This window comes from Asparagus officinalis, unplaced genomic scaffold, assembly GCF_001876935.1.
Source record: "Asparagus officinalis unplaced genomic scaffold, Aspof.V1 AsparagusV1_Un351, whole genome shotgun sequence".
Classification (NCBI taxonomy): Eukaryota; Viridiplantae; Streptophyta; class Magnoliopsida; order Asparagales; family Asparagaceae; genus Asparagus; species Asparagus officinalis.
Window position 1 is genome coordinate 22,501 of NW_017972616.1, and position 15,626 is coordinate 38,126.

The 15,626-nt window shown below is 41.6% G+C and overlaps 1 protein-coding gene across 1 annotated transcript; it reads left to right on the forward strand.

Moving 5' to 3' along the window:
- The first annotated feature begins 2,412 nt into the window (after positions 1 to 2,412).
- On the forward strand, positions 2,413 to 4,204 carry LOC109827679 (senescence-specific cysteine protease SAG39-like). Its single transcript, XM_020394689.1, has 3 exons — positions 2,413 to 2,857; positions 3,329 to 3,780; positions 3,844 to 4,204. The coding sequence occupies exons 1-3, from the start codon at positions 2,413 to 2,415 to the stop codon at positions 3,988 to 3,990; spliced, it is 1,044 nt and encodes a 347-aa protein (XP_020250278.1). The 3' UTR covers positions 3,991 to 4,204.
- Positions 4,205 to 15,626: the final 11,422 nt, after the last annotated feature.

Here is a 15,626-nt window from a genome sequence, read left to right on the forward strand (position 1 = left end):
TCTCTATGATCTCCTAAATCTTCTTAGCCGAAGTCTCATTCATCACATCATATTTTAGATCTTTAGTGAGACAAGACCTAATCACACTACACGCCATTTGATTCATCTTTTTCCAAAACTTCTCATCAATGTCGTCTGAGTTCCCGTCCAACTCCAAAGTATCTTCTAAATTTTACGCATTGAGCGCATCCAAGACTTCACATCTCCAAAGATCAAAATTATTTGTGTCATTAAACTTCTCCACATCTATCTTCATAGAGTGGATATTCAAACTTTGGACGGTCTTCACGCTGGAAGTACCCTCCACAACTTCTTTTTTCTCGATCATCTTTCTCAAAGCACCAAAATAAATGTGGAACAAATGAAGAATAGATCCAAAACTAAAAAAATAGAGTCTTTACAAAAAAGATCCTACATTTATCACCAAATGAAGCCCTATACGAGCCTCCAAAACGACCTACTCCTCCAAATAGCTCAAGCATAGCCTGAACTCTGATACCAATTGTTGTGCGTTGTGCAGAAGCCAAACAACCAAATGTGCTTCGAGAAACCAAATACCAAAATGCCGAGATAAAGGCGAAATCACCAAATCAATGCTACAAACACAAACAAACGATTTTAACATGGTTCGTCAAATTGCCTACGTCCACGGGGTAGGAAGGGGATGGGGTTTTTACTAATAGAGAAGAAAAGTACAAACTGAGATTACAAATCACTCGAAGGAACAAACTAATCTCACCACAAAACTCTTAATCTCTCCAAACAAACCCTAATCAGATAGTTCAGAAAATAACTCTTTTCTATGCTCCAAATATCCCAAACTCAAGCCTAAAGAAACCCTAGAATATATGTTGGTATTTATAGCAAACACCAAACCCAAACTGAACAGGAAACTCAAACTGGGTCAGACCCAATTGGCAGTCGACCGCCCAAAGCTCGCGGTCGACCGCGATTAAATGACAGAGTCAGAAAATGATTACAGGATCTCGCGGTCGATCGTCACGCTCAACCACGCCAAATCCAGACTCCTACCAGAGTCTGTGCACGTTCGCTATCGATCGGCCTTGCGTCGCGGTCAACCGCGCAGCTCCAAAATAGAACCCTGATATCCAAAACCTGTTCTAATCCAAAATTTCACGCAGTTTCTTCATATAATTCTTTACTTAAATTAAAAAATAAAGTGGACTCCTAATAGCAATTGCCAATAGAAATTATCCAAACTACTCTAAAAGACTTACTATGATTTAGAAAACTAATCGGTCAAATATGAAATCAGACTGGATTTGTTTCCTAACCAAAACCGACTCATATGTCATTAAAAATTAGCAAAACTTGACATAAAGTTTGATATCTCTCAATTTGAGGGGGATCTCAAGAAGCTGATTGCAGCAAAACAGGACTATTGATGTGTTTGGTTAACACTGCCTCCCAAAAAATAATTTTTATATATTGTCTTAAATTTAGTTCCTCTAACCATTACATCAAAACTCCGAAGTTATGGTGAGGATCAAGGATTATAGTTTTATATTAATTCTAACATGCCCACGTAGGTCGAGCATCCTTTTTTATGGGTCGAAACATGGACTCACATAGCGATGTTAGTTTTTAGAAAATTCGCATTTACTTCGTGGCCGGTGGGATTTGAACCTGGGTTGCTCTGATACCATTTTAAATTTAGTTCCTCTAACGATTACACAAAAACTCCGAAGTTACGGTGAGGATAAAAGATTATAGTTTTATATTATTTCTAATATATTGTATGTTTGATTCTGAGCTACGGATTGCGAGATAAAGGTCTTTCTTCATGAGCAAGTCAAAACCACTTTCCGAAACCCCAACCTGGCTTCTGGGGGTTCGACTGCTCCAGGAACTCATTTACAGCACATTCTACATCAAAAACACACCATAAGATATGATGTTAGTGACACTTAATCGAATTGGAAATGGATACAAAATGAAGATGGTTAAGAGTGATGTATCGTGCCGTTCAATACAAAATATATTAGTTCTTTCGTTGTGTGAATTCTAAAGGGAGCAGCCACCAGGAAATGTTGGAAACAAGCATAAACTATTAGGCCTGTAGTTTTTGGGCCATTGTATAGTTTCACAATTTGACAAAAATACTTAGCTGTTAACATAAATTACCCACAAAATAAGGCCTCGACATATTAAACAAATGTAAATATCAGCATTCGGACTCTGAATGCGCTTATACGCACGAAACGGGATCCTTCCTCCGTTGCACCAAATTTAAGAATTCTCACAACATTCCAAAGGAATCTGCAACAACTTCACGGCACTTTCTCAATGATTAAGGACTTAGAGATGCAATAGTCACAAGTAAAAATCTCTATATAAACCAATTCCATCTTTGCGTTTCCAATCATCTCACAGTTTGCTCATTAACTAACCATGGCTTCTTTGGCTTCACACAGATGCCTATTGTTCTCTTTGGTGATATTCAGCATTTGGGTTTCACTCTCCACGGCGTCCCGTGACCTGAGTGAGACGTCGATGAAGGAGAGGCACGAGAAATGGATGGCTCAGCACGGGCGAGTCTACAAAGACGCAGCAGAGAAGTTGCACCGGTTTAAAATATTCAAGGCCAATGTCGAGTACATTGAAGCGTTTAACTCTGCAGGAGCGCATAAGTACAAGCTCGGAGCTAACCAGTTTGCTGATCTGACGAACGAGGAGTTCAGGGCCTCTTATAACGGGTTCAGGCCTTCGAAGCCAAATGTATTAAAGGCGGCAGTCAGAAGCAACTTCAAGTATGAGAATTTTACTGCAGCTCCTGCAAGCATGGATTGGAGGACCAAGGGTGCTGTAACTCCTATCAAGAATCAAGGACAATGCGGTGAGCAAAATCGTACACATTTCTTAATAGTCCACATTATTTACCGTTAACTGACACCCGCAGTATCGCTGTTTTGAGCTTCCTACTCCTTTAGTTTTATTTTTGCAGGTGAGAGGTCGCATTGCCTCTTTGAACTTCTTACTTTTTTAGTTTTATTTTTGCAGATAGACCTCTTACAGGCTCGTTTTTGACTCTTTTAGACTCAGAGAAAAAGAAAACTGTTTTTTTGACAAGGTGGTAAAAGAGTTTAAAAATTTTAAAAAAAGCTAGAAGGTCTATCCGCAAAATTAAAGCTAGAGGAATAATTAATAGGCTAAAAAAAATATACTGCGATCGGTCTGTGCACAATTAAACCCTATGATTAAATAATGTTTCTCACTTTGCATGTATATGTGAATGCAGGATGCTGTTGGGCATTCTCTGCAGTAGCATCAACAGAAGGAATCCATTTGCATGTATATGTGAATGCAGGATGCTGTTGGGCATTCTCTGCAGTAGCATCAACAGAAGGAATCCACAAGCTGACTACAGGCAAACTCATCTCCCTCTCAGAACAAGAGCTCGTGGACTGCGACACCAGCGGGGAGGACCAAGGATGCAATGGTGGTTTAATGGACAACGCCTTCAAGTTCATGATTAAGAACAAAGGCCTGACAACCGAAGCCAGGTATCCATACACGGCCACCGATGGCACGTGCAGTTCCAAAAAGGCTTCAGCCAGTGCTGCGACCATCACAGGCTACGAGGACGTGCCTGCCAACGACGAGTCATCCCTGCTTAAAGCGGTTGCTAACCAGCCAGTGTCAGTTGCAATTGATGCGGGGGGTTCAGACTTTCAATTGTACTCGAGCGGGGTGTTCACAGGGGAATGCGGTACTGAATTGGATCATGGCGTTACTGCAGTTGGATTGTACTCGAGCGGGGTGTTCACAGGGGAATGCGGTACTGAATTGGATCATGGCGTTACTGCAGTTGGATATGGGAAGGCAAGCAACGGGACAAAGTATTGGTTGGTGAAGAACTCATGGGGGGCGTCGTGGGGAGAAAAGGGATATATCAGGATGGAGAGGGATGTCGACGCTGAAGAAGGGCTTTGCGGGATCGCAATGCAGGCTTCATATCCAACCGCTTGAAAAAACAATCCTAAATATCCTTCCTGTTAATACAACATGATATCTGTGTGAATTATTTGTACTCTTGCATGGTTATTAATGTTTGTGTAAGTTGGTGTACTTGTCCTTGTAAATGTGTGAATCGAGTGCACGTTGTGTATCCAATATTTCTTCGTCTGAAAATGGTTTCATGTGTAACCTGCACCTATATATACATTCAACTGAAAAAACAAAGACTAGGTAAGAACAACCTTTTTAGTGATTACTGGACATCGATCAAGCCTCTGAAACAGGCAAAGCTACAGGATATATTTTTTGTGATTGTTAAGATTACATCCACTGAGACTATTGCAAATGAGTAAAATTTGAGATCAAAAGAACTTAAGCCACAACACTATCAGAGTTTAAGTTATCCACAAGGAATGAGAATAACATCTATAAAAAGCCACAGTACAAGCTGCAAAGTGACTTTCAGCAACCTCTCAGAATTTATCAGAGCCAAATTATCATTTCTTCATTGAAATAGGTAAGATTTAGCAGAACTATATGAACTTCAGACAGAGAGAATGGTATCATAGAACTTTATTGCCAGTTTCAGAAACAGGTACAAATTGCGACCACGAGGTCAACATGTTTATGTATTATTTGCTGATTTCAATAGCAGGTTATTCTCTGAGAGTAGCGTAGAGAGTCTTAATAAGATTAAGGAGAAGCAGATAATTACCCTTTCTTGCAAAACAGAAAATTGACACCGGCAGCTTGTCATGCATTCTAAGAGTTACTGTTAAACTGTAAATAAGAACATAATGCATATGCATTGGAAACAGATGTAGCTTCTAAGTAGAAACAAGAGTTAATCGTGAATAGACCCCCCTGTACTATCTCCCAAATGCCAGTAGACCACCCGTAGTTCTATAGTTTCAGATAGACCCCCTAAATGAATTTTGACTCTTTTACGCTCAGAGTAAGAGAATATTATCTTTTGACAGATAGACCTTCAGAGGGTAAAAGAGTCAAGAAATTTACTCTGGGGTCTATCCTCAATTAACTCTAGGGACAGAGTAACGGTGAGGATGATGAAAGATACCGGACAATCCAATAATGCAGACTAGACTTGATGCATTAGCTCGAAAATCACCTAATGTTTGCGTCTTCATTTGCAGTTTTGGGGGAGACCCAGTAATTGGAGGGATTGCAAGGGCCCCAAGGTCCGCAAAGAAGAAAATCTTGAATTCATAAAGTAATATCAAAGAGGGATTTTATTAAGTAAATAATGGGTATGAAGTGAATGCTCAGTTTGTTAAGAGCTATCAAGAGTTAGAACTTGCTAAATGAGCTATGTGATGAGGCTCACCTTAAAAGTCACATCAAAAGGTGTGGACCTCACGCTTCTATCTCTTAGTAGCCTACTTTGCAAAATAAGCTGCCACCTCATAACCATCAAATCCTTTTATTAATCAAAATGTAATAATCTATAGGGTCTATAATCCTCTACTTAAATTAAAAAATAAAGTACACTCCGTATAGAATTCACCAATAGAAATTATCAAAACTACTCTAAAAGGCATACTATAATTTAGAAAACTAATTGGTCAAATATGAAATCAGACCAGATTTGTATTCTAACCAAAACTGACTCATATGTCATTAAAAAATTAGCAAAACTTGACATAAAGTTTGATATCTCTCAATCCGAGGGGGGTCTCAAGAAGCTAATTGCAAAAAACAGGACTATTGATGTGTTTGGTTAACACCAAAAAAATGATTTTTATATATTGTATGTTTGATTCTTATCTACGGATTGCGAGATAAAGGTCTTTCTTCATGAGCAAGTCAAAACCCCTTTCTGAACCCCAACTTGGCTTCTGGGGGTTCAACTGCTCCGGGAACTCATTTACAACACATTCTACATCAAAAACACACCATAAGATATGATGTTAGTGTTGCGCACGGCGAAAGCGGACTCAATCCACAACAAGTCGGTAAGCAATGCTCAACGAGAATAATCCATAATAGAAACAGCCAAAATCAATCACAAACACAGAGAATTACGTGGTTCGGCAACATGCCTACATCCACGGGGAGAGGATGGGGAGATTTTACTATATGGTGGAAAAATACAATGGGTTACAACTCTCAAACAATCAAAATAACCCTCACCAACAAGATCTCACTCACCTACAAATAATCTCTCTCTCAAAGTGCTCAAACAACTCTCTTTTCTCTGACTAAGCTTAATAAAAATGTTCCTTCTATTTATATAAACCCTTAATTTAAAACAGATTGGGAAACGGTTTTACCCGTTCAACCCGCTATCGGTCAACCGATAGGTATTCATCGGTCGAATGACCAGAGTGAATTTCCCTAGTTCCTACAGTGCATGTTATCGGTCAACCGATACATCCCCATCAGTCGACCGACCAGAATGAATTCCTGTACTTGTTTTCTGGCGGTCAAATCGGTCGACTGATGATTGATCAGTCAATCGATGGTCTGTGTATGTTTGTGCATGTCTTCAACAATTCTTCACCTCAGTGAAGTGTTCCCAAAACTGAGCTGACACCAAAAAGAGCACCAATATGTTGCTTCTCCAAATCTGGCAATACCAATGTGGTTGCCTACGTACCCCCTCTTCTAAGAGATCAAGCCACTCGTAGTTCCTCCAAATGGCCTCAATAGACCTCAACAAGCACAAATCTGCAGTAAGTTTCTACAGTGATCAAACTTGCTGCTAGAGGCCACCTTCGTGAGTATATCTGCTGGATTGTCTTTTGTGTGGATCTTCACAAGCTCCATATCCCCATCTTCAAGAATATCCCGAACGAAGTTGATACGAGTCGTCGTGTGAGCACCCTTTGGTCGCGGAATTCCCAAAAGGTGGGTTGAGAAGAAGACAACTAAAATACAAGAACAATTCAGTAAAGCGAAGGAAAATACCTTCTCTAGATTATGAAAAATCAATTATTACAGATCTCTTCCTCATAATTTCACTAGAATCAAGATCAACCTCTTAATCCTCTCTAAACCCTAATACAATAATTAGAATCTCTCTCTGATCTAAGATATCATAGATCCTCACAATCTAAACCCTAATCCTTTTGATTAGGATCTCACTTAGACCTAAAACCCTTTAGATCTACATCTTGGCCTCTCACGTCCTTTTTCTTTTTCCTTTAGAACCCTAAACAATCCCTATTTATAGGGTTTACAACGTGGTGGCAATCTAGTAAATAACCAAAACCAAACCCAACAGGAATTCGTGTGAACAGAAACCCAAACGAACCAGGAAACCATCGATGAGTCGACTCAAAACTGCATATGAGTCGACTCATGACCTCATATGAGTCGACTCATAACTAATGAGTCGACTGGTCAGAGACATTTTGCTAACAGGGCTTGAGTTCTTGAGTCGACTCATGACAGGCATGAGTCGACTCAACCTGATGAGTTGACTCATGAACGTATGAGTCGACTCACAGGCTAAAATCTGGATTCTTTGAATCTGTTATTCGTCGTCTCGTTCCACGCTTCCACCTGTGCTCCGCTGTGTCGCTTCACACCACTATTCTTAAGATATCATGAGAATCACCTATCCTCAAGCTCCCATGAGGATCGCTTTTCCAAAGAGAAGATACACCCGTATCATAGGTCCTCTCTTTAGAAACTTGAAGTCCCATTCAAGTTAGAACTTCAGCTGAGGAAAACTCTCGAGCCCCTTCATCTTTGTTGACTTCAGTTATCTTCTTCTTTCTTAATCTCTGAACTCCTTCCAAAGAAAAGGATATCGCTAAGCTTCTTGTATTGCGATCGAGTCAGGACCATACACATGATGCCCCTTCGCAGGATCTGATCGCTCTGATACCAACTTGATACGATTCGCCGTACGAGCACCCTTTGGTCACGGAATTACCAAAAGATGGGTTGAGAAGAAGACAACTAAAATACAAGAACAATTCAGTATGGCGAAGAAAAATACCTTCTCTAGATTATGAAGAATCAATTATTACGAATCTCTCCCTCACAATCTCACTAGAATCGAGAACAACCTCTCAATCCTCTCTAAACCCTAATACAATGATTAGAATCTCTCTCTGATCTAAGATCTCATAGATCCTCACAATCTAAATCCTAATCCTTTTGATTAGGATCTCACTTAGACCTAAAACCCTTTAGATCTATATCTTAGCCTCTCACCTCCTTTTTCTTTTTCCTTTAGAACCCTAAACAATCCCTATTTATAGGGTTTATAACGTGGTGGCAATTTGGTAAATAACCAAAACCAAACCCAATAGGAATTCGTATGAATAGAAACCCAAACGAACCAGGAAACCATCGATGAGTCGACTCAAAACTGCATATGAGTCGACTCATGACCTCATATGAGTCGACTCATAACTGATGAGTCGACTGATGAGAGACGTTTTGCTAACAGGGCTTGAGTTCTTGAGTCGACTCATGACAGGCATGAGTCGACTCAACCTGATGAGTCAACTCATGAACGTATGAGTCGACTCACAGGCTGAAATATGGATTCTTTGAATCTGTTGTTCATCGTCTCGTTCCACGCTTCCACCTATGCTCCGCCGTGTCGCTTCACACCACTATTCTCAAGATATCATGAGAATCACCTATCCTCAAGCTCCTATGAGGATCGCTTTTCCGAAGAGAAGATACACCCGTATTAGAAGTGATAGCGAACATCAATGTGCTTCATCCTCGTATGGAAAACTTGATTCTTCGCCAAAGAGATAGCACTCATACTATCACAATAAATAGTAACAGATCACTATAAAACACCAAAATTCTCCAAAAGTCTTCGAAGCCATATTGCCTCCTTAACGACCTATGTAATCGTCATATACTCTGCCTTTATTGTCGACAAAGTAACTGTAGACTACAAGGTAGTGCATCTCCAACACAGTGCATGGGTCAAAGTGAACACATACCCCGTTATCGACCGACACTTGTCCAAATATCCAGCATAGTCAAAATCTACTTATCCAATGCATAATTGCCCACCACCAGTGTCCTGCTCAAACATCAAACCAACATTGAGAGTACCTCGAATGTACCTCAATATCCACCTCACAGCATCTCAATAACCCAGACATGGGTCATGCATGTATCGTGAAACCATGCTAACTGCCTGTGATAGATCTGGCCTTATACATACCATTGCATACATTAAACTTCCCACTATGCTTGCATAAGGAGTCTTCGACGTCAATTCTCTATCTTCAACTGATTTCGGTGAAAGACCAGCTGAAACCTTCAAATGGGCTCCCAAATGTACACTGACTGGCTTTGTCTCCATACTGATATTGAATCGTCGTAACACCTTTTTTAAATAAGCCACATATGTTAAACAAAAATTCATTTATCTCTGTCTCTGTTGATCTTCATCCCTAAAATATGCTTTGTTTCGCCCAAATCCTTCATTTCAAACTCGCTAGAGAGCTGTATCTTCAATTTATCTATGGCAGATCTGGAAATAAAAGCAACCAACATGTCATCGATATAAAATAACAAATAAATGTACGCACCTCCATGAAGCTTACGATAGTATACACAAGGATCAAATTAGCACCTTATGTATGACTTGTCGAGCATAAACCTATCGAATCACCTATGCCATTGTCTTTGAGATTGCTTCAACATGTATAATGACTTCTTTAATCTACACACCAACTTTTCATTCCCCACAGCTCGAAACCCCAATGGTTGAGTCATATAAATTTTTTCATCAAGATCACAATGAAGAAATTCTGATTTTACATCCAATTGATCAAATTCTAATTCATACCGTGCTACCAAAGTTAGTAAGATCCGAATAGAAGAGTTCTTTACCACCGGAGAGAAGACTTCATTGTAGTCAATTCATTCTTCCTGTGCATAATCCTTCGCTACTAACCTAGCTTTAAATCATACTGGAGTGCCTTGAATGCCCTCCTTTTTGGTATACACTCATTTACAACCGATCGCCTTCCGCCCTTTTGGAAGCTTGACAAGCTCCTATATGTCATTCTTCTGAAGAGACCTCATCTCTTCCTGCATAGCACCCTGCCACATATCAGCCTCTGAATACTGTTCAACCTGTTTAAAAGTAGTAGGAACCACCTTATCGATACCCTCCACCAGAAAAGCATAAGCAACCACTGTATCTATATACCGTGCTGACAACTATATGTCTCTCCTGGGTCTTCGAACTGCTATAGAATCCTAAATCTGAGCCTGTAGGCATTAAAAATGTCAAAATTCGAAAGGTGAAAAGAAGGGTCAGGGAAACAAATCCCTTTTCAATCAGAAACGAGGTTCATTGTTTAGAAAAGATCAACCTCGAGAACAAGAATCACCATACAACAGAACTCAACATTGAGACATAAAGTTCATTATTGAATAAAACGGATCTACGAGGCTCGGAGCTCGTCATTGGATACGAGGTTCGAGGTTCGCTAGTGGATATGGAATTCGGAGCTCGTCATTGGATACGAGGTTCAAGGTTCGCTAGTGGATATGGAATTCGGAGCTTGTCATTGGATACGAGGTTCGAGGTTCGCTAGTGGATACAGGGTTCAAAGCTCGTCATTGGACACGAGTTGGACTCTAGCTATCAAAGATGAAGTTCTTCATTGAATACAAGGTTCGAAGCTCGTCATTGGATACGGGGTTCGGAGTTCATCATTGGAGGTGAAGTTTGTCAATGAAAACAAAGCTTGTCATCGGATTTAAAGCTAATCAGTGAAGACGAAGCTCATTATTAAAGCTCACGAGGCTCGCCACGCAGCGAGGCTCGACGTCAAAGACGAGGCTCGCCACGCAGCGAGACTTGACATCAAGGACGAGGTTCACCAATGCAGTGAAGTTCATCACCCACATTAAATCAGGCTGTAACGGCCACGAAGACCCAGTCAGCCACGTGGGCTAAATTCAAGGAGTCAGTTACGCCACAACTTCACAATTTTAGCGCATCAGTTACGCCCACGACTCCACTATTGTAGCACGTCAGTTAGGTGCTCAAACCCTATAAATAGCCATCGATGGCTACAGAGGAAAGGGTTGATTATCAATCAATTAGAGATTTTTAAGCTTGGACTTAGAGAAGCATCAGAGATCAAAGTTTCTGCACGTCGATCCAGAGTACGAACCTCGATTCCAGCCAGCTAACAAAGTTCAGAAACTCTAGCAATCTTGGTCTGATCATCAACGGGAGGCAAGCTCGACTCAAGCATCGGGGGAAGCATCCTTTCACCACCTAGAACCCACCTTAAACAAAAGAGAAGCTGAATTAATCTTCTCTTCCTCTGTAATCGAGAGAGTGTGTGAGTGATTGTAAGGGTTTCATACCAAGTGATCGAACCCATTTCTTAAAACAAGAAAATCAATCCCAACATTAATTTTTCGACCCTACAGATGATGACGACCACAGTGGGAGCAACTATTCTCTCCGACGAGATGGTGGCGGCGTAATCAGACAAGATTGCAGTGGGAACAGATGTCGAAACTCTGGTCATCTAATTTGACCAGTCCAAATACGAGGAGTACCTCTCCTCTGGTAAGTCTAGTCCCACAAAGGCACGTAAGTGTCGTCGAGTCTCGTATGAGACTTCAGCCCAAGTGGCTTCTGATGATTCAACTCGAGTTACTCTCGAAGAAAAGTCCAAGCCCCTCAAAGAGGAGGCTCCAGAAACTAACCGTCAGGCTAAGAAATGGGTTGTTAAACAACCTAGCCAAACTTTGACTTCTACCAGCCAAATTCTGGCTTTGGACGACGAACCTCGTTCAGTTCTGGCTGAAGCAAAGGTTTCTGTTATTCCATTATCAAGACGCGCTCGACAACGTCAGCGTCAGAACCAAGCTCACCGCAGGGCTCGAGCTTTGGTCTCACTAGATGGTTTTTATTATCGACCAAAGGTTAATCAACCTAATGTCAACAAGTCTGACGAGGGTCAGGTGAATGAGGAGCGTCCGAAAGACGGACCTCATCCTCGAACAGAGGAAAGGGTTGATTATCAATCAATTAGAGATTTTTAAGCTTGGACTTAGAGAAGCATCAGAGATCAAAGTTTCTGCACGTCGATCCAGAGTACGAACCTCGATTCCAGCCAGCTAACAAAGTTCAGAAACTCTAGCAATCTTGGTCTGATCATCAACGGGAGGCAAGCTCGACTCAAGCATCGGGGGAAGCATCCTTTCACCACCTAGAACCCACCTTAAACAAAAGAGAAGCTGAATTAATCTTCTCTTCCTCTGTAATCGAGAGAGTGTGTGAGTGATTGTAAGGGTTTCATACCAAGTGATCGAACCCATTTCTTAAAACAAGAAAATCAATCCCAACATTAATTTTTCGACCCTACAGATGATGACGACCACAGTGGGAGCAACTATTCTCTCCGACGAGATGGTGGCGGCGTAATCAGACAAGATTGCAGTGGGAACAGATGTCGAAACTCTGGTCATCTAATTTGACCAGTCCAAATACGAGGAGTACCTCTCCTCTGGTAAGTCTAGTCCCACAAAGGCACGTAAGTGTCGTCGAGTCTCGTATGAGACTTCAGCCCAAGTGGCTTCTGATGATTCAACTCGAGTTACTCTCGAAGAAAAGTCCAAGCCCCTCAAAGAGGAGGCTCCAGAAACTAACCGTCAGGCTAAGAAATGGGTTGTTAAACAACCTAGCCAAACTTTGACTTCTACCAGCCAAATTCTGGCTTTGGACGACGAACCTCGTTCAGTTCTGGCTGAAGCAAAGGTTTCTGTTATTCCATTATCAAGACGCGCTCGACAACGTCAGCGTCAGAACCAAGCTCACCGCAGGGCTCGAGCTTTGGTCTCACTAGATGGTTTTTATTATCGACCAAAGGTTAATCAACCTAATGTCAACAAGTCTGACGAGGGTCAGGTGAATGAGGAACATCCGAAAGACGGACCTCATCCTCGTACCCTAGTAGACTCAGAACACGAACCTCATCCTCAAAAAGAGGTTCAGCAAGCTCAACAAGCGGTTCATACCGAGGTTCATCATGAAAACGAACCTCAAATTAAGAACCGACCGAGAAGACGAACTCACCAAACTCGTCCTATCAATGAACCTCGTCGTGCAAATGACAGAGTTTGTCAACTTACCCAAGGTCGTCAACCTCTATCATTTAGGGGGTCTCGCTCGGGTAAAGCCATGACGACAGAATTGACTAGGGGTTGTCCAGATGGTGACCTTCGAGATTATCTTACGCGCAAACATAGCATGAATCAAATGCAATCACATTGCTGCTGTGAGAAGCTCATATCTGTGGTGCTTTCCCAATGTCCATGTGGGGAGTCGACGCATAAATCTTCAGTCTTCGAACGATTGACTGAATTGCCAATGGCCTCATCATCAAGAAGAAGACGGTTTTGTCCAAAGAAACAATCGTCTAAGAATCGCCACATTGAAGTGACGATCAACATGGCCAGCAAGGGTAAAAGTAAAATCTCAGCTGATGATTCGGAGTCTTCTGATTTTGAAAGATCTCCCGGATTATGAGAGGCACTTATTGAAAGTTAGGGCGTTTACCAACATACTCGTTCTCGTACTGGGGCAATGATCCCATTAGACTACCGCAAACTGGCAGGTTTATGCAGTGGTGTTGGTGAAGAACCCGAGAATTTAGCCATTGCTACTTCTCAGCCCTCTAACATCGACCAAAGTGAGCAAGCAAGTGCTCACATGACAGGAGAAGAGAAAGAAGATCTCATTACCCTAGTCCGAGAGTATATTGATGTCTTCGCTTGGAACTATGAGGATATGCCTGGGCTTGATCCCCAAGTGGCTATGCATCAATTAAATATCAAACCAAACATCAAGCCTGTTAAACAGCAGCAAAGGCGATTTCGGCCCCAAATCATGGAAGCAATTGAAGCTAAAGTCAAAAAGCTCATCAAATCAGGATTTATCCGCGAAGAGCAACACCCTGATTGGGTGGCCAACATTGTCCCCGTCCTAAAAAAGAATGGGAAGATTCGAGTGTGCATCGACTTCCGTGACTTGAATTCGGCTTGTCCTAAAGATGATTTTCCATTACCTATCACGGACGTTATTATTGACAATACGTGTGGGTTTAAGAGGATGTCCTTTATGGATGGATTTTCAGGATACAACCAAATCAAAATGTACCCTGATGATGAAAAACATGCATCCTTTCGAACACCTTCAGGGATATACTATTATACAGTAATGCCCTTTGGGTTGAAAAATGCGGGCGCCACCTATCAACGTGCTATGACCTCTATCTTCCAAAAACATCTACGAAAGACCGTAGAATGTTACGTTGATGATTTGGTTGTCAAAAGTCGTGACAAGGGAAATCATTTACACGACTTGAAAACAATGTTTGATCTTATGCGGGCGCACCAGCTCAAGATGAATCAAACTAAGTCATTCTTAGGAATGGCTAGTGGTAAATTTCTCGGGTTCGTAGTCACGGCTAACGGAATTCGTTTAGACCCAGATAAAGTCAAGGTCATCCAAGAGCTACCACCTCCCAGGAATCTTAAGGAGCTTCGAGGCTTACAAGGACGATTGACATATATTCGCAGGTTCATTTCTAACCTATCCGGGAAATGCCAGCCATTCTCAAAACTAATGAAGAAAGGAGTATCTTTTATGTGGGTCGAGGCTTGCCAGAAAGCGTTCGAGGAGATTAAGCAATATCTCTCCAATCCACCGATATTGGTCGCATCAAGGTCAGGTAAACCTTTCTTGATTTATATTCGGGCTAAAGATCATGCATTAGCAGGACTGCTGGCACAAGATGATGAAAATGTCCACGAACAAGCCGTCTAATATCTTAGTAGGATATTATTGGGTGCTGAACCTCATTAGTCTCTCATTGAGAAGGAATGTTTGACGCTGGTCTTCACAGTTCAGAAAATGCGACATTATTTGGTTGGGCAAACCATACATGTCATTTCTCAGGTCAATCCTATTCGGGTATTCATGACACAACCCAGTGCATTGAATTGGCGACTCGCCAGGTGGGCTTTGTTGCTTTCCTAATATGACATCCACTTCAAACCTCAAAAAGCAGTGAAAGGTCAGGCTATCTGTGACCTTATGACTAATCACCCGCTAAAAGAAAAAGCCGAATTATACCAGGGCATACTTGATGAGACATATGAAGCAAACGTCGTCTCTAGAGAACAAGTATGGCAATTGTACTTCGATGGTGCAGCAAGGATAAGTTCTACTGGTCGGGTTATAGCTGGAGTGGGGGTTGTCTTTATCTCTCCCCAAAACCACATACTCCCACGCACCATTTCTTTAACAGAGCCGTGTTCTAACAATATGGCGGAATACAATGCTTTGTTGGTTGGCTTGGATATAGCCAAGCAGTTGGGGGTGAAACGCTTAGAAGCATACGGTGATTCTCAACTCATTGTTAATCAAATAAAGAGAGAATATGAGGTTAGGAATGAAGACCTCATTCCTTACCATGCCGCAGCAATCGCATTGGCCGATTCCTTTGAGGGCTTCTACATTGACCATGTACCCCGTCTTAAGAATACCTATGTTGATGCATTGGCGTCACTTGCGGCTACCTTAGCTCTACCTGAAGGAACTACCCAGCAGGTCACAGTGACAAGCAGACAATTATTCAAATCAAAGTATACACTACAGATTAATG

Bases quoted from the DNA above. Each gene is read 5' to 3' on its own strand.
- LOC109827679 (XM_020394689.1), top strand. From the start codon at position 2,413: ATGGCTTCTTTGGCTTCACACAGATGCCTATTGTTCTCTTTGGTGATA. The intron at 2,858-3,328 runs GTGAGCAAAATC...ATGTGAATGCAG, and splicing joins CAAGAATCAAGGACAATGCG to GATGCTGTTGGGCATTCTCT. The intron at 3,781-3,843 runs GTGTTCACAGGG...GGATATGGGAAG, and splicing joins TTGGATTGTACTCGAGCGGG to GCAAGCAACGGGACAAAGTA.